Source organism: Taurulus bubalis (genome assembly GCF_910589615.1).
Source record: "Taurulus bubalis genome assembly, chromosome: 8".
NCBI lineage: Eukaryota > Metazoa > Chordata > Actinopteri > Perciformes > Cottidae > Taurulus > Taurulus bubalis.
Genome location: NC_136596.1, coordinates 14,676,988 through 14,702,169, shown reverse-complemented (window position 1 = coordinate 14,702,169; position 25,182 = coordinate 14,676,988). Strand labels below are relative to the sequence as shown.

At 40.5% G+C, this 25,182-nt stretch overlaps 2 protein-coding genes across 2 annotated transcripts; both read left to right on the top strand.

The window, feature by feature from the left end:
- Window positions 1–3,488: 3,488 nt before the first annotated feature.
- On the top strand, window positions 3,489–7,236 carry polr3d (polymerase (RNA) III (DNA directed) polypeptide D). The gene is made up of 9 exons (XM_079222476.1): window positions 3,489–3,604; window positions 4,759–4,921; window positions 5,019–5,062; window positions 5,152–5,306; window positions 5,420–5,544; window positions 5,834–6,026; window positions 6,160–6,407; window positions 6,489–6,641; window positions 6,821–7,236. The coding sequence occupies exons 2-9, from the start codon at window positions 4,760–4,762 to the stop codon at window positions 6,935–6,937; spliced, it is 1,197 nt and encodes a 398-aa protein (XP_079078602.1). The 5' UTR covers window positions 3,489–3,604; window position 4,759; the 3' UTR covers window positions 6,938–7,236.
- Window positions 7,237–9,115: 1,879 nt separating this feature from the next.
- Window positions 9,116–23,383, top strand: LOC306740468 (glycerol-3-phosphate acyltransferase 4-like; the record flags this gene model as incomplete). The annotated part of the gene is made up of 12 exons (XM_079222626.1): window positions 9,116–9,283; window positions 12,227–12,296; window positions 12,385–12,685; window positions 14,890–14,964; window positions 15,060–15,149; window positions 19,464–19,557; window positions 19,670–19,785; window positions 20,050–20,105; window positions 20,219–20,304; window positions 20,442–20,570; window positions 20,776–20,855; window positions 22,040–23,383. 12 exons carry the CDS (start codon window positions 9,116–9,118, stop codon window positions 22,146–22,148), a joined length of 1,374 nt encoding a protein of 457 aa, XP_079078752.1. The 3' UTR covers window positions 22,149–23,383.
- Window positions 23,384–25,182: the final 1,799 nt, after the last annotated feature.

Genomic DNA, 25,182 nt, shown 5'->3' with positions numbered 1-25,182 from the left:
CAGGGCACAGAAAGCAACTATGTGCTTCAAAGCCATATTTCCCTCCAAAGAGAACACTTTACACATTTAGATGGTTGCACGAGGGAGTAAAAAAGGCAGAATTTCTCATACATGTTTTCAACTAAAGAGATTGAAATGGCCACAGCACATAATATAAAACTGCAATATTCAAAGTTCAATAAACACACTGTGAAACAGATATTGTGCGACTAATACAGTTTGAAATAACAAACCCTGTTGCACAATTAAACCAACCATTAACATTTAGGAAAAAAGAGCATTGCATCAATGCTGCTGTATGAAATATCCTCACAGTCTCGTGTGAAATGGCATTGGTGGGTTGTAATAAATGTCCAAAGTTGGCAGTATCACACATGCGTGTTTATATCAACGTGTAAATAAAACTCATGTCTTAAAACCCCAACTACTGTATTCGTCTGACTTTGTGTCTCCTTGAGAAATGCACAAATAAAACGCACTATAAGATTGTCGGATCTCCACAGCTTCATACACTGGGGTACAATATAATAGATCTATTTTCTGAGCACTACAATCATCGATAAGTAAGCTGATACTTACTCGTTTGATGCTTAAATTGTTAGATGGTGATGGGAGAAAATTACAGCCAGGTAGAATTTTACTATCTTCTTTTTCCGCTTTTCTACTTGCCTCCTGCAGTCGATGATATATCCCACCAGGAAAACTGATTAGGAGGTAAAACGAACACAGGCTCCTCTCTCAGTCTGTTTCTCTCTCACTCTCTGTGTCACACAAACACTCTAACCTCCCCCATCCACCTCCCCCTCCCCTCCCAGATTCATTTTTGCCCTGGGCTTATCAGGATGATGTTTACTTGACTCCTATATGCAGCCACGCAGGATGAATTAAACCCTAAACGAATCAAGACATGAGAATGTTCAAACTGGAGTGTGACCACAGTGAGCACTCACATAACCTCGTCAGCATCATGCTCTCGCCAACCAGTCACACACAACACATCAGCTGCCAGTAAGCCATACCCTGAAGCATTAAATCCACGCACACTAATGTAGACTGACCACTTGCATAAACGTCACCTCTCAGATATGGAGACATTAACGACATGAGGGCTGTGATGGAAAACCATGAACCATTTGTTTACACACTCCACTGGCTGCTGCGCATGCAAAAGAGATTATACTCATGTCCTAGTAAATTACACGGAGCTCCATCAAGACCTCAAAAATGTACTTGTGCCAACTGTTATGCCATATGGACTAACTCCACATGCCATCATCCCACAGCCCAACCGGAGGCGAGGGATGTCACTGTGTAAATCCAAGGTAAGCAGATTTCCCTTCATTTTCAGAGGGATGTTTTTGGTTAAACCCCTATGGTTCAACCTCATGAGGACAACTTCATTCAGGATTTCAGAGAGCGATTAAGAGACAATTCCCAGATTAATGGCTATAATCTGCTGCTAAAACAATGGATATGGGCGTATAATAAAGACAAATAACAAAAGGATAAACTCATAGTGTGAGCGCAGTCCTTTCACAAACACATCATATTTGAGTTTTAAAAAATGACAAAGATATATTGCTATAATTCCACAGACTGTGTGCAGTATTGAAAAGCTTCATTTATTTCCAGCCAGCCACAGAAAATTGATACCTCAGAGTGTAATTAAATTGCAATCATCCGTCATTAGTCATGCCATGACAGTCTGCCGCGGCCCAAATGACCCTCTGAGCTCCAGAGGTGTGAATAGCCGGTTTGTTAAGGGCTGGCTGTGTGTCTGTTCAGAAGAGAACTTGGCTCCATACATTTCCATAAACCATTTGTGATGTCCTTAAACAGGAAGATAAACTTTAGTATTTAAATGGTGCCTTAGCATGTGGATAAATCTAAAAGTTTTGTGGAAGCATTCATCACAACCCGCTCCCTGCACATCAGGACCCAAACTCCAAGGTCCATGCATTATCAGCAGGACCAGACACACCGGTTTGGAGTGACCTAGAGCATTGACAAATAGCCCAAACCACCCTGGAGCAGGGATTTATCTCTCCTTGTTGTTCCTTTGGCAGGAGATCCTCAATCCTACCAGAACAACTTGCACTTTACAGACATACAAACATAATATTTGCATTTCTTCGCATCAAATCATGCACAAATGTAACAAGTATGCTGATGTAATATTTAAGGGCATAACATGAGCAATTTATTAAGTTATTTTGATACATAGGGGTTTGCATTACTGGATTTTGAAACCGTGGAGTACATTCACAAAAGTGACCAATATTGTATAGGTCACACATTCATAATTATGCAAATGTTATGAAATACAATAATTGGGAAATATATCTACAGTAAATTATAATGATGTTGTGATATACATCTATATTGTCTTGGATTGTAGTAGATATCGCTTCAGTGTTATCTCAAATGTTGCTGATGATGCTTTTCTAAGAGACGGGCATAATTAATGCTTCTGCCTTTGGTCATCATAAGTACATGACTAAAATGTTTCTTGTGTGCTGCCAATAGCATCAATAGTCACACATAGATTTGGCCCAAACCAAATGGTGTTCTTTAACTTTTACAAATCTGGAAAACCAGTTTAAAGAAGAGAATAACTCATTTACGAAATTATGTAAATTTAGTTTATGAAATACAATGTTGTTGTTAGTCTCAAGTGAGCTTAGACCACTATAAATAAATACTAAATAATCTGCTCATCTCTCACCAAACTGCAAGACTTTTGCATATAGAGTTATTTATACATGTATATGGCAGTGTATATGTTATTATTGTACTGTATATTATTATCTACTGGCACTGTGTATGTTAGTATTGCACTGTATAGTATTATATATTGGCACTGTGTATGCTATTATTGTACTGTATTACTGGCACTGTGTATGTTATTGTTGTACTGTACATTATTATATATTGGCACTGTGCATGCTATTATTGCACTGTATATTATTATATATTAGCACTGTGCATGTTATTATTATACTGGATAGTATTATCTACTGGCACCGTGTATGTTATTACTGCTCTGCATATTATTATCTACTGTCACTGTTTCAATATTTTGTCTGACTTTTAATGTGGCAGATGAGCGCTATTTATTCACATACACATTTCACATATTCTAGTATGTAGCCTTTACTACAGTTGCCTATGTGTATATGGCTCGTAGCTGAAGAATAATTAATCTCAAAGCGTGTATTCAGTGCATTAAACAGTGAGACGTGAGCATTAGCCTACATTATTTGCAATACACTGACTGCGCAAATCATCAACAATGTTTAAAAAATACTCAGAATATATCGGCCGAGTAAAGAAAAGAAAAGAAAAGAAGAAATTCTCCATAACCGAGATCATTATAATAATTGTCCATACAATAATTGAATTGATTTAAAAATTGATATTCATCCGGGGTTTTCTGCGCAGGTTTGATCCACGTGAACTCACAGGGCGATGACGCTGCAGAAGTGTCATGGCGACGTGCATCATGCCGAGTCAGAACCAGCTCTAGCATAACACAACTTGTAATGACTCTTCTTTCACATGCAAGGACGTGATTTTGAATTGGGACATCCAAGTAAATCATTACGTAAGTATCTGGAGTAGCATATCGTGTCAACAGTTATTCTTGACAACGTTAAAGTGCGATATTACTTGTGTTGTGTCCTTGTATTCGTGTTTTAATTTGGCCACGTGTTACTGCATTTTTGCCGTTGTTGACGTAATATCGTATCATTTAATATTATGTGCTATAAAAAAGTGTAACCCTTTCATGTATAGAGGTCACTACAGTATCATATTGCTGTATTGTCTATGCATTGGTTCTGATGGCATTTGCACATGAACCACTAAAGTGAACGCTATTGCACCATCCAAAACACTGATACTCAGTGCTTAGCCATTGCACTACATGACAGAAGTTCAGAAAGACCCATTCACTCATCAATATCTTATCAATCCTTCTATGGAAAGAGATATGAAAATGTTTGTGACATAAAGTAAACAACTAAGGAATCATATCATTCGTTCATTTTCCAAGTACTGGTTTTATATTAGAAGGAAATTACAATGAATCATCTGTCCACTAAATTGGCCATCATGCATCACTGGCTATAGGCTGATGCTGGGATGAGGGAGTTGAGGTTGAGGAAGCGCAGGATGTGCCAAAGGGCTCAAGTGAAAAAAAGTGTGGGGGAGAGCAGGATCCTCTGAATGACACGGTCAGATGATACTGCATGTACACGTAGAACCAAGTACCAGCACATCTACATGCAGTGTCTTGTGGCTTTGTGCCCTGGGGAATTTGCCAATTGTAATAAAAGATAGTCTGCTCATTGTATTTCATTCAGCATAACACTGATCAATATATGCTGTAAATTAAACAATATGAAAAATATGATTTAGTTTTTTCCTGAACAGATACATTTGCCAGCACATGCAGGTTACTGAAGTATAGCACTCTTAAGTCAACCTCATCTATGCTTTACTGTTAAGATCAACTGTATGTATTCAATCCAGTGCATTGCAATGATCTGCTCAGCAGTTACAAGACAGTCCATGTCCAAGGCTGTCTATTATTAGTTGAGCAACTGAATACTTTTCAATGCAAAATATGTCAGTATATCTCTGTCTGTTCTTCTATCCCCACAATACCAATAATTCAGTGAAGAACATCTGAACTTGATTCATATTTATAATCATGTCCAAGGTCTTTATTTATTTTGCCATGCGTCTCCATTCTAGGATGGCTGATCCGGGCTCTGGTGAGGCCGGTGCTCAACGTGTGCCGACCCCTGGAGGGAGCGGTGTCGGGATGCTGATGGGCCGTCGACCACCCACTGCCGTCTCTACCGGCCGTCTCCCCTCAATGCGGTCACGAGACCTCACCCTGGGAGGAGTGAAGAAGGTAATGTGCTGTATCTCACTCTTAGTAAGAATAATTGTTCAGGATTGCTTCTCTTTTTTCCCGTTCTTAAGTACTGTTTTTGTATTTTCTTTTTTAGAAAACCTTTACACCCAACATTATTGGCAGAAAAGCTAAAGAAGAGTAAGTTCTCAACAGTTCAAAAGGAAAAAAATAGATAAAAAACATGGATTCAAGTATCTTTTTGACTGTTGGCCAATCTGTTATGATAGAACAATAACAGATGGCGGGCAGAGGAGAAACAGGAGGGATGTAGGTCGAGGTCGGGGTCCGAGAGATAGAGGCAGAGGCCGAGGTCGCCCAGAGGTCATCCAGTCTCACTCCATTTTTGAGCAGGGGCCGGCAGAGATGATGATGAAAAAGAAAGGTAGGAGTTCAGCTGAATGACCACTCACTCTATACTGCTGTAGTTACAGTCTATATTACACATGTTTGATTGTGTCTTGTCTTGGTTCAATTGCATCCCTCTATCATACACAGGTGGTTATGAAAATGAGAGAGAAGCTCCCAGCATGGGACCTTCACCCATCATCAATATTAAAAAGGAAAAGAGAGAGACAGAGGAAGAGACCAAAGAGATACTTGCCAAGCTGGAGCGAGATACTGTAAGTCCCTTGCTTGTCATCTTTATTAAAGTTACTGTGAGGAACTCATCTGTCACTGGAATCTGCACAAAATCAGACAAAATCATACAGGTATATTTAGAAACTCCTTCAGCTCAGACTCCAGCAGAAGGTCTGTGGCACCAACCAACCAGACAGACAGACACAGAACCGGCTTTGCTGCTGCCTTTTAACATGGAGTCGGCTTTTGTTCATAGGGACCGCCAAAATCGTCACAAAATTCAAGTTCCTCTTAGTAGCTCACCTTTTCTTCTCCATTGCATTCTTTCAGTTTATAGACGACCCCTTCCTGAGGAGTGAGCGGAGGAGCTGCCCTGTCCAGCTTCCTCTTGCTTTATCGGGATGGGGATTCACAGAGGAATTTAGTAAAGCTGCTGTTAAAATTGAGAAGGAAGAAGAGGACGAGGAGGAGGATGGCGAACTCATGGAAAATGCAGTTGAAGATGACAAGATAAAACTAGAAGGTGTTGTATCTATGTAGCGGTTTCCAAGTCAGCAGCTTCCAATATGTATGTTAGTTTGTGAAAGCTGGAAATAAATAACAAGCATGTAGTCCGCACAGCTGCTCTCTCAAAATACACTTTATCTTCATTTCAGTGAAACAGGAGCCAGAGGAAACCGAAATAAAGAAGTCCGAAGGAGCGTTCAGGCCCCCTCCTCTCCCTGAGCCTGAAGTTCTTTCTGAGCTGCTGCAAAGATGGAGTCTGACCAAAGGGGAGGGGCTGTTCTTCATGCAGATGCCTGACTCGCTGCCCGGCCAGCCCCCAACTCAGGAGCACAGGCCGGTGAAAACAGAGGTGCAGTCGGAGGACGGACAGTCGGTGCTTCTGAAAACAGAATCTCAGGTGAATATAGTTGTTGTCTACATGTTAAATACATGATACGCTTTGTGTCATGTGTGTAAGCCGTGTTTTGATTTTATACAGGAGGGGGAAGCTGAAGAAAACAGCTGCAATCTAAAAGACCTGCGGGAGGGTCTTGTGGGAAAGCTGGTGGTGCGGAAGTCTGGCCGGGTCCAGCTCATGATCGGACAAGTGACACTTGATGTGTCTCTCGGAGCATCATGCGCTTTTCATCAGGTGTGATCCCATTATTGATGATGTGCCTCTGTCGTTATACTGTATCTTTTTCGATACAGCGTAACTGGTGTTTTCCAGTGTCTCTTTACAGGCCACTTCTGTTATTTTACCATATAAAACATATTTATTGTATATCAATTAATAAAATATTTTCTTCTAACCCCTCCCTGTCTTCTCAGGAGTTGGTCTCTATTAATTCGGAGGGAAGAACAGGCAACTTGACTGTATTAGGGAATATCAAACACAAAATGGTTTGCTCCCCAGACTTTGAGGCTCTACTGGAGAGCAAGGACTGAATCTCCTGGAAGCACTTGTTGTGATGTTGACCAAATGGTCACGGTTGGAATTTGACGAAATGTACACGGTTGGAACTTGAGTGGCTATACTATCATATTGAAATACATTATCTATAAATCTGAAACATAATTGAGGTGTCCTTTTCTTCTGTTGGAATGGGCATGTTAATTCAGGATTTGAAAGTTCAATGTGTTGCCAAATTTCAGTACTGTTTTCATTTCTCTTTATCTGATATTACTTGACAAGATTGTACATGGATGTAAATCTGCAAATAAAAAAAGGTTTTGTTATACCAGTATTTTAGTGTAAAATTCTTGAAAGTGTTTGTTCACTCAAATTGCAAACACTTTATCACAATTATCACTTGCCTCTCGTGACCATGCAGATGTTTGTTCTTATTTGCTTAGGTCTTTAGATTATGTAAGATAGCTATCCACACTGTGGCCTTTTGTTTGCAATGAAAGAAGCATTGAAGAATTACAATTAAAACAAATCAACAACACCTTGTTGCCAACTCTAATGCTTTTCTTTTTGTAATTCCCAGTTGAAAAGAAATGTTGAATTCTGATTTCAGAATCTGCAGTCCATTGCACAATACCTTTTAATCATATTTACTGTGTAATTTTATTTTTTTCTCTACCTTATTTTAATGCATCCGTTGCAGCGTAATATTTTCCATATCAGTAGAGTGACTGGCAAAGTTGCTCGTGATATCACATGCACACCCGCTCATCAGACAATTGCTCTCTAGCGCCCCCAGTGGTCACACATTGTACACGTATACTTGGATATGTTCCTGCAGTACACCCTGTCGGCCAGCAGGTGTCATGGTTGAACCGAGTGTGGCGAGCCAAGGGCCGGGTCGTAATACGTAGCCAGCAGCGAGCCGCCCGTTGTCTGCCCATGTTGTTCTCCGGGTGGAGTTTGGCTACAGTCCGCAAGACAAAGACAAGTGATTCACCACTGAAGCCTTACTGTACCGGCGCAGGGACGTAACGGGACGACAGGTTAGTTCGCTATCAACCCAATTAATCGACGGCGCGGTACATGTGAGCTGTCGGTTTCAGAAAGTAGCCGGCGAGACGCTTAGTACACGCAGCCAAACCAAGCTTGTGACAAAAAGGTTGGTTCAGCACTTCGTGTAACGTTAGACCCGGGCGGTGCTCTCGAGGGCTGAGCGCGAGCTAGCTGGACGAAGTAGAGCACAGGGGGGCGTTAGCTCGGAGGCCCACAACTGCAGACGCTAAATCACCCGCGTGGGGAAAGAAGTCTCGAGACCCGCGACTAGCTGCGGTCGTCTATCTATGCTAACTCCCTTTGTTGCTGCTAAATCACTCTCGTTAACTGCCGGTGGTGATGAGCCGAGCTAACCCAGGGTGGAGTTCCTCTCGTTAGCACCATCAGGCCGCTAACCGTTGTCTTTGCTCTGTGGCTGTTAACAGTAACGTCATCTTATAAACTTATCTGGCCCTTCGTATACATTACAAGTGTCACCCTGTTCCTAAGATTGGGGGATGTCCATTTCTTCTCAGATAAGACAGGGGCTCGCGCTAACTTTGCATACTTGTATTAAACATGTATAACGTTCAGAGAATGGAGACAAATGGACACTCTTTTGTGACTTGAATGCATCTCACGACGTTGCACTCGGGACGCGTCGCTGTGAGATGGATCCCCTGATCGTTTGTTTGTACGTCTTTGCAGGTCCGTGTTGCTGCAGAGCCGCTGGATCTTCAGCACAAGGGAACCACCTGCTGTGCCCAGTTTCGTTGTTTACATTTCCGTCACCAGCAGGAGGTGTTGCTCAAAAAGCAAAGGACATCTGTAACACAAAAAAAGGACTCAGCTTTATTGCAGCGCAGTTGCTGTTAAATACTTTACATTCCTTTTCCTGGGATTGAATTCAACTAAGTTTCAGAAACCGATTGATGGTGAATATGATGAAACGCGTTGATATTGCCCAAGAGGGCATCGTCAAACTGGCCACTTCTACTTGTATTGATTCTCTGTTGAATTTGAGGAGCTCCAGCCCCTAGTTATCTTGATGAAGGCCTTTTTCTGACAAAAGATAAGGGCCACCTGGGGCCAGGAGGTGAAGTGCTGTCGGTCCGCTGCCATCTGCTCTGCCCACTGATTTCAACAGTTTAATAGATTTCATCGACCCCCAAAACTTCAAGATGGAGCTCTTCTTCAACCCTTTCGACAACTTGGTGTGTATCCTGCTGGGCATCTCCTTCACCGTGTGGTTCACCCTGCTGTTGGTCTTCATTATCGTGCCGGCCATCTTTGGGGTTTCCTTTGGCATCCGACGTCTTTACATGAAAACCTTATTAAAGCTCTTTGAGGTAAGCACTTGCTGCATTATGGCTCACTACTTTATGTTTATTTTAAGAAATGAGGAAACGTACAGTTTTAACTGTAGTTTGAGATTTTGTGTTCATCATAAATGATTACTTTTGAAGCTGAGGTGGAGTGCAAGCACTGGATACACACAACAAAGTGTGTCTCCAGGAGTGTTTCTATTCCTGCACAGTTTCAAACACCCTGTTGTTCAACAAACAATCAATGGTAAAGTTTGTCAGATCTGTTCTTCAAGGCCGACCTTGAATCAGCATTCACAGTTCAACTGTCATATTTGCTTCTGGGAAACAGTTATCTGTATACAATACAACTTTTTGTAGCTGTAGTTGGTTGAGTACGTTACATTTCAATTTCAGGAAATTGGTCAGCTTCAGGCTTGATGCTGGTCTTTAGCATCCAACTAGTGACCATTGTATTCAGTCAGATACAGATTAACACAACAGCCACAGGGCCATTCTCCACGTGTTATGTAACTGACGAAAACGGTGGTACAGACCTTGTTTGTAACCGTTGTCTGTGAGATGGCTACAGCAGCTTGTAATATTACTGAGATGTCGTCTTTACTTTCTTTAAATGAGTTTGAATCATCAGTGATGGCAGTAATGCATCAGCTCCATTGTGAAATGAGGCCCAGTTTAAGATTTACCATTAAACTTCAGATGGTTATCCAGTTTCTCTTCTTCTGGTTTCTCTTCACAAGTAAAGCTGTCATCACTTTCCAGCCTGACCTCTGAGAGCAGGTCTTGTGCCAGAAATAAATGGACCAGTGGGAGATGGAAGAGTTGTTCTTAGCTCATGATTGCTGTAACTACCAAGAGACATAGGGAAAAGGTCAAAAGACAGATGCAGTAAAGACAAACCTGAAGCAATGTTTTTTGGTTTGTACTATTTTAATGTTTTTTAATTGCTCGCAAAGGTCTCCATTGCAGCCGTTCTTGAATTAAAAAATAAAATAAAACGTTTGTCTCTGGCTGGATTAGGTGTACAGCCAAGACCTCACCTGCAGTGGAATTTGGTCTTTGCAATTAGTTGCTCAACATTAGTTTGTGTTGCTGTGCCATCAGTGTGACAAAGTACTTCTGCTTACTTAAACTTCAGTTATTTGTGGTGTAATCCCACAGCAGCGTATGATACAAGGTAAAAATGTCACATCTTTCACATGCGGCTCTGGAGCCACATGCTATCATGATAGAATGGCTTTGTTTTGTTGTTTTGTTTTGTTCCTGTTCTCGGAGCAGCTCTCTGTGCTCCTCCTCTCTGCAGCCAAATAATCTTGTCAACTGCAGCTGCTTGTAAATACGTTGATTTAGTATTTCAGCTTGTCACGAAAAGATTTAAAGGTACCCCAGCTGTAAAGCAAAAAGAATGGTTGATATGCTAGTAATGTGAGTGCTTATTTGATTTAAGTAATTATGTCCAACATATATCCACCAAATGTAGATTTCACTGCTGTAGGCTAAATGTCATTAGTCTTCAAATAGTCTGCTTTTCAGACTGTTGGCTCTGAAACAGTCATAAAAGTTGTGCGTCTATAGAAATATGAAAACAATCTGATTTTGAGATGAAAGCTTTTTTTTTTGTTTACAGCATGGCTTCTTCTGCAAGCAATGTCACTCTTTTTCTTTTCTCTTTTTGCAAGTGCCCCAGGCCAATTCCAGTGTTCTCAACTTTTCTGCCTGCTATTACTGTTTAATAGAATAGAGAATACTTACAATCATGCTTTCAACTTTGTTTTACTTTACCTTATTGTTGTTTGGTGCACTTACATCTTGGAAGAAATCATGTGCTGTGGTATGAACTATATTCTGAGAGGGAAACACATCCAACACCTCCCAGTCCATAATTCCCTGATCTCTCCTTTCTCCTTGTCTTAGAGCTAGAACACTATGTCCTTTTCCTGCCTCTCAGTTAGGGATGCACCAATCTGGCCTTTTCAGTCGTGGTAACAGTACAGATAGTTGAGTTTTTGATATCGGCAGATACTGAGTACTGATCAAACACCAGTTATTAATTAATCTGCCTCACGTTTGCCTCACTGTGTGAAGTAACTGGGATCATTATTTTATGTGTCGGGCCACATCAGGCTTGAATTAAACATTGCTTTCCCAACTTAATAAAACCAAATTGAGAACTGGTTACAATGTACTTATCTGGTTAAATAAAGGTAAAATATGAATAAATACATAGATAGATATGAATTTCCTACATTTTGATTTATTATTATAATAGTAAAACATTCACCAGCAAATTGGTAGAAAACCTTCAAAATGTACCGCTACTTTTTTTAAAAAAATTTTATTTTTCAATGCAGCAACAAAGTGGTCAAAACTTAAATGGGAATACATATTCTGGTATATAGACGTAGAACTGATTTGAATAGATAATCCTTATTATTAGTGATTGCAGCTATTTGACCGATATCGGTGCATCCCTACTATGTGGACACAGTGGCTATCTCCATATTGAACTGTGAGAAGTGGGCTTTCACTTTGTTGTCTTAGAACAAGGCCGTGGTCACAGAGAAGTCATGCATGTTATTGACCCAGTTTAGGGTGAGGCCACCTTCTGACAATTTAGAAATCTAGTTTCTTCAACTTTGTAAAAGTTTTTGATGGTTTACAACATTAACAACTACACTCCAGAGAACCAGTAGATACCTTCAGCTGGAAACAGCAAGGACTCTGATTATTATGAAATAATTGCTGTGAGTTTCTAGAATGTTACATTTGGAAAAGATCAATATTACGACAGTTTGCTTAAAGCGGCAGCTGGTTGCATAGTGTCTGTGCTTCCTTTTCTAAATGTTTTATGGCGTTGCGTTCCTGATTCACAATTAACAGTTGATGTGTGAGCAATTGTTATTGTTTAATTTGTTGAGCATGCTGAATATCCGTGTATTTTTACACACATTTCTGTCTTTATTATAGTGGGCCACACTAAGGATAGAGAGAGGAGCAAAAGAAAATAATCACCTCTTGTACAAACCCTACTCAAATGGTAAGATGTGCTAACTGTGTGTATGTTCAATCGGTATATTTGTTTTATAGACAAGCATTTCTGACATCCTTCCTCTGAACTGTTCCAGCCATCATTGCCAAGGAGCCCACCTCCTTAGAGGAGGAGATCAACGAGATCCGGCGGAGCGGCAGCAACAGAGAACTGAACTCAGCCCCGGAGTTTGAGATGTCTGACATCTTCTATTTTGCTCGGCGAGGAGTGGCGAGCATCATGGACGATGAGGTGACCAAGCGGTTCTCTGCTGAGGAGTTGGAGTCCTGGAATCTGCTGACCCGCAGCAACAACAACTTCCACTACATCAGCCTGAGGCTGACCGTCCTATGGGGGCTGGGCCTGCTGATCCGCTACGGCTTCCTGCTGCCTCTCAGGTATTAGCCGTACCTGCAACATAGACGTTGTTTTATATTATATTTGGTAACGTCTGTACCTGTTTTGATGAAAAGTGAACACATTGAGACAGCCGATGGATACTTGACACTATTACAAGTAGGGCTGCAACAACGAATCGATAAAATCGTTAAAAATCGATTATCAAAAGTGTTGGCAACGAATTTCATTATCGATTCGTTGTGTCGCACGATTATTACGCCGGGCAATAAGTCGCGGAGAAGAAAAAAAAGAGCGAAGCAGAGCAACTGGCCGGCCAGCGTTTCTGAGATTGGAGTGAGACACGAGAAAAGCTGAGGTTGTGATGTTCTCAAAAATAGAAGATCTTTGACAAGTCGAGTCTTGGCCAATCAGCGTCTTCATGTTCCTCAAACTTGTTTTTAATGGAAGCTAGTCAGCTTGCTATCGCGTTCGCTAACGTGTTTGGGTTGTGTATTGTCGTTGAAGTTACGTTATGTTCCGTTACAGTTCAGTCTTGCTTGTAAAAAAAACGTAACGTGATGAAACATGCCGTGACCCCCCGGTCTGGTTCAGTTCACGCTGTCACTCGTTAACGTTAAACCGGCACACCGGAGGATCTGGCTGCAGGTTTTTTTTTTTTTACTCAAAGTAGAATGAAGCAAATCACGTAGTTGGGCTTAGCCAACAACGTGACGTCGTGGTCATAAGAGACCCAGAATGAAAGAGTTTAAGGAAGAGGACGCTCTATATGTAGCAGTACAGCTTCCCTCTGTCCCAGTATTTCATACATATTGATAACGCAGGGTATGTAAATGCAGCCTCTGGAGGGATCAATTACAGTAAAAAGGGCTCACATTTGGCAGATGTAAAGCATAGATGTGTATGTTTTTAGTGTTAGTCCATTTTGTTGTTTTAATTAACAGCTCAGGGATGTTCAAGGAGCAACCTGTTTGTGCACTTTCTGAAGATGTTTTGCACTGTCACTTCTGTTTTTGAATAAAGGGTTGAAAATGAACGCTTTTTTGATAAAAACATTTTTTTATCCGATTAATCGAAAAAATAATCAACCGATCAATCGATTATTAAAATAATCGTTAGTTGCAGCCCTAATTTCAAGTACTACAGTGTCAGTAATTTTTAGCGGCTCTCTCTAAAACTCTGCAGCAGAGAATGGGCGTCCTCCACATTTAGGTTTTTTGTGTGTTTTCTAAATTCTACTTTTGGTTTTGATAAATAAACCTGTTGGTTCTCATACTCAAAATCTCATTGTTTAGTTTAGCCATCCAATGCTACAACATTGTTACACTGGACAGTATCTTTGTCTGCATCAAATACAAATCGACCCAGTGAGGTGGTGTCACTTGGTTTGAGGAGTCACAGTTGAATGAGAATCATGCCAACTGTGCATGGTGGGTAGTCCAGGAAGCCTGGAAGTTTGAGCGATGACCACAAAAAATACAAAGCCAGACCGGCCATAGAGCATGCATTAGACAAGAAGTTGGGTACAGTGCAGGGCTAACATACATATTCACAGCCAATTTAATGTGCAATCCACCAATGAATATATTTGGGCAGACTGCGTGGGGTTTCTGTCTGCTACAGAACACCCAAGTAAGACTACGTGTTGGCACATGCAGTGAGTTAAAGAGGAAGTTCCTCATTTGAGGTCACAGTGACAGTGACTCAGTACCAAGCCTGGCTGGCTCACTTCCAATTGCCAGTGGGAAAACAAATCAGGCCTCCGTTGCCCAGACGGACATCATTCTATTCTTCCATTCAGTTAATGGATTCTCTCATTGTTGAATATTGATCTCACTCACTAGCTTGACATTTTCACCTCCCTAGTTTTTGTCTAATCCATGTCCAATTGAATCATCACCTTTCTCCAACCTGGATGATTGGTTCATCCAGATTAAGTTGGCCTGTTTAATCATCTCTCTCCCGCAAGCTCTGGAGTCTCAGTGACACGGGGAGGCAGAGGAGAAGATGGAAATGTTCATTGATAACCAGAACCTCGCTCCCTCATGACCTGTACATAAGAAGGAAAACTTTTATGAATAAGGATCGCGTTCTTGCATTTAAATGCCAGTAAAATACTAATTAGTTTAAATTTGTGAAACCCAAAAAGTGGAATCCCTCCAATCTGTGTTTTACAGTAGTGATCTTGCTTGTTAAAATATTCCCTGTTGTAGAGTTTTGTGTAACCAACCTGTTTGTCTTCCAGGGTAACTCTTGCCTTCACTGGCGTCGGCCTGCTTGTGTTCCTCACATGTGTTATTGGGCTGCTGCCAAATGGAAGGTATGGCCGATGATGTTTTTAATTCATCAAAAATAATTAGATTTGGTATCTTGACACACTAAGTACATCATGCTTTCTTATGCCCCTTCTTGCAGTTTAAAAAACTTTCTCAGTCAGAAAGTGCATTTGATGTGCTACAGAATCTGTGTCAGAGCTCTGACTGCCATTATAACCTACCATGACAGGTAAGGGACCTACGCCCTTGTTCCACACCTCTCCAAGTTATCCCGACGAGTAACTTTAATTGAGCATGACCCTTTTTTTTGGCTCATAGAACTGTATTATTTGAACACTGCAGTAGTGGACTTCCTAGAAAACAGTCCTCATCAGAAATATTGTGTAAAAGGGAAGATGAAGAACATGTCTTTGTTTGGCTCTGAAATACTGTATGCAAACACACAAGACACTCAGGTAATCTAATCAGGTCAGATCATAACTTGTGGTAATGTCAACAGAAATAATGGAAGAAATACAATGAGTCATAGAAGCAAGACTGGTTTCCTTAAACCATACACACTGACATTTGGGACACACAGACTTGTATACTTTTCATTTAAACGTATCACATGTAGCCACATTTCTAGCACTTGTCGATTATTGACATCACAAAACAAATTGTGTTTTATTGGGACACAGCTCTGCAATGATGCTCACATGTTCACTGGTGTGGAAGTAATTACATTTGGAAAACAAAAAAACAACATGCATAAAATGACAAGTAGGGTCAATGGTACAAATGCTATCTTGAAATTTGATGTTTCAAAAAATTATGCTTTTGGAAATTCTTTTTCCAAGGAAACACAAATTTTTAAGAGAAAGCATGTTGTAACTCGTCGCTTTCCAAATGCCATGACATTTGAGCTGAAGTTACCTTCTAAACTACTTTGTTTTTGAGTGAAAGTTCTCATACTTTTGAATCCAGGGGGATATAATGTAAAAGCCCAAGCCACTCAAATGCTGCTCATCTTCTTCACATGGTCCAGTTATTCTTCTTTCTCAAATATGATGCGCAGCAACGCTCTTGATGTGACAGGAATGTGATGTTACATAATGACGAATGAGTTATCTTTGGAGAAGAAAAACCGTTAGTAGCACTTTGCTAGTGAGCATGCAGAGTGTCGGTATGAAAGGGACGAAGCCTGAGGTTAGACTGTCTACAGCAGGGGTGGGCAAACTTTTTGGCTCAGGGGCCACATTGAATAAAAAAAATTGACAGACGGGCCGGGCCAGTATCAGATGGATGGAGAGTGTTTGTGTGAACCTGTCACGGGAGGACAATGTTGCGGACCCAAATGCAGACCACATGAGAGTATGAGTATCTGGTAAAACAGATTATTGGAGCCAAAGGGAAGGTGGGGAGCCTGTGGTCCGCCACAGGGGGTGCTGGGCGGTGTGAGACCCGTGGCTCTACACTAGACGACGGCGAGGCCGGCAGGGGGCGGTGTGAGAATATAATGTAAATGACTCGGCTTTTTTGTTCAACTCGCTGGTTAAATCTTCATCAATTTGTTCTACACGCCGAGTCACTGTTCTGCGTGATGAACTCAATTTTTCAAATTTGTTTTTGCTCTCTGGATATAAGAGACCCGTTTCTACCATACATTCTTTCAAAAACTCTCCTTCAGAGAAAGGCTTGCTGACTTTTGCTAATTTGAATGCTAGCAAAAAACTTGCCTTGGTGCTTGATTCTTGTATAGCAGTTTGGCGGAGAAAATTTTTTGCTGACTCTTTAAATTGGCTGCCAACCTCTTAGCAGTAGCAGGAGGATGGCAGGAGGCTGACAGACAGAACCCTATATGTCACATGACATGAGCGCGCAGGGTGGCGCAGTTCCGTGGGTCAATGTGGTTAGTTATGTTAGTTATACTGAGGAAAAATACTCTGCATGCAGCTGTCAGTTCATTTTACAACTCTAAAACTGTTGTAGTACAAACCCCGTCTCCAGCGACAGAAAGTGATTCATATTACCGTAATTCTTATAAAGTTAACGCTTTACGAGATAATTAAAAAGGATTCTGACCGCTAAGAAGTGGAGCTTTTCAGTGTTTTGCGGTATATTACGGTAATAAAAAAAATAAAAAAGTGTTGCCTTTGTCTGTGGGATCAGTGGGGGAGGGGTGGAATTGACCAGCGCAGCTCAGCAAGTGTTGTGTGTCGCTCTAGTTCAGCAGAACACGGCAGGCAGCGGTCCGCACGGCGCGTACACACTGCTGTAGCGCCTCTCCGTTCCCAAGTTCAGTTTCCCGAAGCACGATGACCACAACAGACCAGCGTTGATGTTTCTTCATGCTTATTTATTGCACAGCGCTCTTTTAGGCTTTTCGTGTGTGTTCTTCTGCAGCAGAGCCGTGTGCGCAGCAGAAGGCATTACAGCGGTCTTTCTGCTGCAGCAGAACACACACGAAAAGCCTAAAAGAGCGCTGTGCAATAAATACAGCGGTCTTTACTATAACTTTTTTTTTTTTTTTAATGTTATAATAATTATAATACTCGCCGGGCCGGATTAAAATGCCGTAGTTTGCCCACCTCTGGTCTACAGTGTAGACTGCTGCAATGTGGATGAATGTGTATTGCATTTTCTATTTTTAACAAAGCACAGCATTACACAAAAATAAGACGTCTAATAATACTTCTTCTAATAATAATAATAATAAATACACACACATACTCGTGTGTGTGCTTGTAATAATATCACAGTTTTGTTGTCACAGCCCATCTCACTTGGTTAAATACTGATGTACAATGTAACAAAAGTGCACCTTCGTATAAAAGTGTCCATTTTCTTGCTGTCGCTCGTCCAATTGTGTAAACTTGTTTAAGTCTCTGAAACCACCGAGTTATAGTTGCTGGTTTTGCATCCTTCCAGAGCACAGTTCATATTATTTGGCAATCAATAAATGTATCCGTATTATATACCTCAGATCTGTGCCACGTATAACTAAAGGTATAGAGCCTTACACAAATAACAGTTGATCAAAGGGGACATCGACTCATACATTTTATTAATTTTACTTTAATACTTTTCCAGAACCTTTGAATCATTGGGCAGTCCCAAAAGATGTGTGTTGTCTCCTGTTTTACTCAGTTTCTCCAACAAAATGCCACAGAAGGTTCTTTCACACACAAAGAAATGATCTTCAATTATAATTCCAATTCCCACTTGTTCTTGATGTTCCAGGTATTTTGTGAGTTGTCAGCTATAAACCTTTTGTGTATATGAGAGCCACGGTTCTTATTTGGAAAGCGTTTTTCTATTTAATTTGGTTTCTTTCTGACCAACTCTTTCTCTATGACTTGGTATGCAGTGTCTTAATTGAAGATACCTATAAAAGTCATTTGTTGGAAGCGGAAACTGTTCTTGAAGTTGATTGTTCCCTCAAGTGATTGGTTGATTGTGCTCAGACTTCTGTCAAGTGTGTGTTTATCCATTTATTTTCAGCCGTACTGATTAGGACATGCTGCTACAGCCATCTTGTTAACTTAAAACACGATGCTTGGAGCCGCTGAATTTTCACTATCCTGAATGGATTTAAGATCGTGCCCCTGTGTTATGGTCAAAGTGCATGTTGTTGGCTGTGACATTTTATTTAAAAATGGCAGCGTTAGAATTTAAGAGGAACAGTAGATGAAATAGTAAATGGAGCTTGTATAGAGAGGATGGGCACATGCAACAGGATGTGAAGGAGGAAGTTGATGCTTTATGTATGAACAGCTGGTATTGTTTTGGTAACTGCAGGGCAGGGCAGGCTTGACTGAATTTGAAATTAAACTGTTGGAATGACATCTGAAATTGAGATCAAAGGCTTTTTGTTCGTGAGATTATAAAAATAGAACTAGTTTCTTATTTGATTATGAATTTGCATGAGGATTTAGATTTTCCATCTCATTACTCTGCAGTATTACAAACTAGAAAAGTAATGGACACACCTTTTATTCTGATTAGAAAAATAATCTGAAATATTATCCTTTTAATAGCAGATTCAAGATATGTTATTGTCACTGCCATGGTACACACTTGGGATGCATGGAATCAAAATATTGTTATCCATAACAATGTATACTACATACAAGAGTCACCATTATAAAGAAGTCACTACTAGTTGTCAATAAATAGTACTCATTTCTTGGAGCCTTCTGAAAGTCTGCCATTAAGACCTAGTGTGTTATGGTGACACGTCTTCCTCTCTACTCTGGGGCTAAAAATACACAAGTGACAGAAAGTGTTGCACTCTCTCTCTTTAAGATTGTAACTCTAGCTTTGAAAAATGGACTCAGTAGGTTCAGGTCCTGCATGCTCTGGGGGTCAAACCCTTTAAAATATCTAGTATGGCGTACACCCATATTTTAATGGAAAATGTAAAACAATTACGTGCGTCATTTTGTGCACTATCGGTGTATTTTGACACTTGCTAACATTGTTGCAGTTCTTGACAACTAATCCTCCAGGAAGTGCATTCATGATATATAGCCTAACAGTCTTTCTGTCTCAACTGTTACAGTGAGAATAAACCCAAGAATGGAGGTATCTGTGTCGCCAACCACACCTCACCTATTGACGTCATCATCCTGGCCAGCGATGGCTGCTATGCTATGGTAATTATACTGCTGCTGAGCAGGATCCTGCAGAAACATTGACACTGGTCACTTTTTTCGTGCCAGCTGGCTGTCTGTTGAAACAATGTTTGTGCTTGTGCTGTGTTGTCAGGTTGGACAAATTCATGGTGGCTTGATGGGGGTCATTCAGAGATCCATGGTCAAGGCCTGCCCACACATCTGGTTTGAACGCTCAGAAGTCAAAGACAGACATCTAGTGGCCAAAAGGTAGCTTTACAACCTTTGTTTGTATTACATGTTTTGTTATTGTTATGTTGTTTCCCCCTCAGTATTTTTCCATTCAGCAAGAGTTGTTACAAAGTAAAATGTTCATTTTGTATTTAAATGTGAATCTGTTGGAATTTTTTTAATATAATTTGTGAAACTAAAATCTATAATATATAATATAATTGTTCGTTTTTTTGTAAATTTGGTGTCTTCAGAATCTGAAAGAGATTTTTAATTATAACCTACATACACCTTGTTTTGCAGATTGAGTGACCATGTAGAAGATAAATCTAAATTGCCTATTCTCATTTTCCCAGAAGGTGAGTTTGTTCAATTATCTAGTACATGTATGAGGACTTCTAAATCACACTATAGCCATCTAGTTTCCTGAAAAAGGCCCATTCTTATTTTTTTTAATATACTAAATTCCCAGGTACCTGCATTAACAACACATCAGTTATGATGTTTAAGAAGGGCAGTTTTGAGATTGGTGCCACAGTCTACCCTGTAGCCATTAAGGTGAGTCTTTTTTTTTGTTATGCGGGATGCGTTTTTTTACCTGCTTCATCTCATTTTAACCATCAACATTCTTTTTTAACAGTTTGTTAAAAATATTACTTGTATCGATCATTCGTACTACTGTTTGATCCTCACAGTATGACCCCCGATTTGGAGATGCCTTCTGGAATAGCAGCAAGTTTGGAATGGTCAACTACCTGTTGCGTATGATGAGCAGCTGGGCCATCGTCTGCAGTGTGTGGTACCTCCCTCCCATGTCGAGAGAGGTGAGACTCAATGGTTAACAAATCATTTTTCTATGATGGATGATCAATCAACATATTAACCGCGCTAATTGTTTTGTTGTATTCAATTCAATGAACATTGATTTTTTTCTTTCTTTTTTATATTGTTCATAAAGGCTATGTGTTTATTTAGTTGTTATGACCGCCTGTTTGCCTTTGTTATATTTATTTAAATCTTCTCCAACAGGAGGATGAGGATGCTTGCCAGTTTGCCAATCGTGTAAAGGCAGCCATAGCCAGGCAAGGCGGACTGGTCGACCTCCTGTGGTAAGAGAACACCCATTCAGCGCAATGTTTTCTGTCAGTTTCACTGACGAGGGATAATGAACACGCTTCAACACACAGATTGCTATTAACCCATACCAGCAATTTGTAATGATTGCACAGGTGTAATCAATAATATAATCGACAACTGAATCCATTTAGTCCAATCTAGTGGCCCTAGTACCATGTGTAGTAGTACCATTCACTGTGATGGCTTAATAGTACTCGGCCATCGTTAATTACATTGTTTCCACCTGTGGGTGTCTTGCTATGACTAGTTAACATACCTGCCATGAGACAAATACCTTGCTATTAATATTCTTGCAGACTCGAGCCTGAAACTTCAGTCCCTAACAAATCAATGCTGAAAATACCAGATCTTGTTCACTATACAGCTTTTTTGACTAAGTTTTTTAATAATGGTTGCTACAGTATTTCCGCTGTAGTTTCAACTAGACCGTTTGAACGAAGTTGTGCAACTTTTCATTCCTTTGACACTTTTATATGAAAAGTTAATACAACCACCAGTTTGCAACCATTTGAAGGTCTCTTAGAATATATGGTATTACAGGCAACAAGTCACTGCTATTATCTGCTATGGTATTAATCACAAACTTTTTAATATTTGTATTCAGTGTATTATTCTCATCTTTTGTCCCAATCACTGACAATTATTTGAAACAGCTTATACTATGATTGAGCTTTTTTACCGTTGACGATTTGACTTCACATTACAGGTGTAGCTAATAAGATTAATTATGGCTGCATTACTGTTTCAGTGTTCTGGTTCCAAGGCCTTACTTTTGTGTGTGCTGATTTACTGCATTTAAATCAATCAGCATCGTTATTAATGTAGCATTACTGTGCCGTGTATTTTTTGCTGTAATTATGCAGTTTGCTGTTTAGTGTAACTCTATCACATGACCATTGATATACATTTACTCTCTTTGACAAAGTAAACAAAGTAGTAAAGACTACAAAGTTTGTACAATAATATCCAATTGTATTGCAATGGTTGGGGGTGTCTATTTGTATATATTATATATGTGTACACTGCATATCAAGTCTGTTGCTGTGTCATAAAGTTTTTGACGAAGCATGTTTTGAAGTGCCTTTCAAAAGCTAATAAGCAGTAGAATATGGGTGAATTGCATAATTGTCGTCACTTATTTCTAACTCTTTTGTAGGGATGGAGGATTGAAGCGAGGAAAGGTAAAAGATACCTTTAAAGAAGAGCAGCAGAAGCTGTACAGTAAAATGCTGGTGGGCACCCAAGAGGACCGCAGTCGCTCCTGAAGGACTTTCGTGGAGGTGGACTGGACCAGAGACCCACTTGGGTACCTCCGACTAAATGGGTAGTCAGCAGTGCTCCCTCTCTATAGGAGCTCTTGGACTGGAAAATCTCCCTCTCTGATGTCAACAGTACTCCATTTGGCTTCCTCGGTCACTGCCTCAGCCAGGCTTGTTCAGTTTGCGTCCTTGTTGCGGGTCATTCTGAGTCTGCTTCCCTTTGTTGGAATAGCTCGTGTGAAGCCCTGCTTGCATTAGAATGAAAATAAGGTGCGCACAGAAAAGGAGCGTTGTCTTCCTTGTAAGCAGTCTTTTGTGGGAGAATTTGTAGTATTATCTATCATTGAGTTACTTTGTCTTTGTTTGGTAGTTTCAGCTTTTTCATTTAACTGTCATGCTTGTATCACACTGTGTTAAAGTTACAGAGCAGACTATAAATGGGACAGAGTTATTTTAGATAAGAACTAGTTTGTTCTAAAGCTAAAACCTGTGACTGAGTTGGGGTTTTGCATGACTGGGTTGTGCCCATGATTTGGGGCTCAATGCCAGATTTTGTTACATTACAGATATTTTTATGGGCTTTTTCCAAGAGAAAAAAAACTTGTATTTTAAGCTTTGTGTTTTACATTAAGACTTGTATCAAAATATGTGGTCACTGTAGAAGTTACATTTCAGATGAGCTCTTTATGTTGTCTGTTTCTTCCATGGAATGTGGAAATTCTCACATTGTGAAATGGTACACCCACAGTTACTCGGATGGAGGTGTATGTATTGATGCAGATATTCCTCAATGTTAAAGCAAATAATCAAGCATAACTGAAGTAAAAGGGTTTAAAGTGCATTCAGAAAGAATGTATTCTGTACGCTTTTAGCGTTGCCCATTTAAAGCCCATTGCACACAGGTAGTGACGTTATGAGCATCACAATGGGTCTGATACTCCTACTAATACACTCCCTAACAGCCATCATGTTCTACGTTGGCTTCCTGCTCATGCAGAGACCATCTTGCCTAATTAATTTTAAGCGAACTCTAAAAGCTATTGTCTTTATTTCCCCCCACCTACACCATCAGTGATATTTCTCCCATCTGACGGCCTCTTCAAGGAGAGTGCTTCTGTACAGAAGTCTGTGCTCCCCGTTAGGCTGGAGTTGAGGAGCTTTCTCCCTGAGGCCCTCGTCCCTCTAGTGTTATCAGGAAGAGTCATTTGGATTGTGTCAAATCTGTTCATCAAAATAAATGTTCAAGAATGTGACTCGATCTTTGACTTACGTTTTTTGTGTGTGTTTCTCCTACTGTTGAACATGTTTATTTTCCTCTGATACAGGCACAGAGGGGTGGTAAATATACAGTAGTAACGTGGCTGCAGGTGAATGTGTAGAATGTTATATACACTTGAGTAAATTACACCAGATAATATCTGTTATGCAGTGTTTAACAGATCCAATTGTATCCTAAGTATCGCATCTAAGGGTTAAAGATATTTTTCTTTCACTGGCAAATGTTTTCTATAATCAAAGCATTTTTCATTTGGTATTTTTAGAATTTACTGCTGCTGCTTTTCTGTGCTAATCTTGGCAAGCCATGACTTGTACCATTTCATGTCTGACTTGTTGTCCAATGGCCACCAGGCTGCTATAACACAGTCTGACATGAGGGTTGAAAGCTTTATTTTAAACCTTGTATATTTTGTATTCATTCCCTCGTGTACAATGTACTCGGGATCCAGTCTAAATAATATCTCTTTCTGGGGTATATGCTGCTGATTGTTTTTGCAGCGGCTTTATCCAAAACCCCGGCCTCTCCTCCTGGCTGCAATAAACTACCATGGTCCTTTCAGAGAGGTTTCCACTTTAACTCTCTTTGTTTCCAAACCGGTGATGGACATGGCAGCATTCTATTGCGTCTCTGTTGCAATAGTTTAAAATGGATGTGTTGACTTGGAGAATAAAGCACACAGTGCGCAGGGGAGGAGTGAGAGGAAGCAGGGGGAAGAGCTCAAAAGGCTGGCTGTGAAAACCATGCCATGGTTGAACGGCTCACTCACAGCACTATGGAGAGCCAGTGTTTGGCCCCCAGCCAGCTTTGCTTTACACCGGGCTGGAAGTCAGATTGCTGGGTGGCACAGATCCATTGACTCCAACTAAGACCTTTAAAGCTCTATGCTCCACTGGGTAGAGAAGACTATAGCTGTGTTGTTAAATAGTGGGGTGATTTAGCTGGTGTGATGAAAGTTGTAGGAATCAGGTTAGAACATGACTGACCTGAAGGCCATGCACGTAAAGCTAGTCCTACTGATAAAGCTTTACACAAGAGCAGTACATGGGCTGGGCAGTTGTTGCAATGTATGCAAAGGTAATATCAAGAATTACTGTTGAGCACACACAGAGGCAAAGGCACAAATACAGATAAGACCCCACTTGTTATGTAGTTTTGAGGTTTCCCAGTTGTTCAACAGCAAGGCGGGAGAACAATTAAAGTGAAAGCAAACTTCTCAGCAAAAGGATATTTAATTGAAAGAACAGTTTCACAGTGAGAAAATGAATAACTTCCTGTTGAGACTACACAGAATGAGAGTAGTGAGTCGAGTCATTTCAGTTCAGTTGAATGTCCTTTGGTAGTTACATTATTCACTGTGGTATTTTATATAATCTTACATATGATTATTGCATTAGAACAGTATTCAATAGGGGTTTATGTTGCGGTAATAACAGTCAAGCTGAGTAGATCATTTGCAATACGGGCCAAACGCACAGGTTTCTATGGCAGTCAAATAGTATAGGATTATCTTCAGAGGAGGTTACACGTTGGCTCAGTGGTCATAAAGTTGTCGTAAGCTCGCAGTAAAGGGGCGGAGGCGGAGCTGTTGCCTGTCACCGCTCGCTCGGTTATCTGCGCGCTCGTCGAGGCAGCAGCAGACATCCATGCAGGTTTAAGTCCGCTAAGAAGCGACTAGTCCAATTATCAGAGGAAGAGGAGGCGGAAAGCCACGCGCGAGGGCTGTTTAACTAACTAACTAACTCGCTGCTTCTCGGGCCGGAC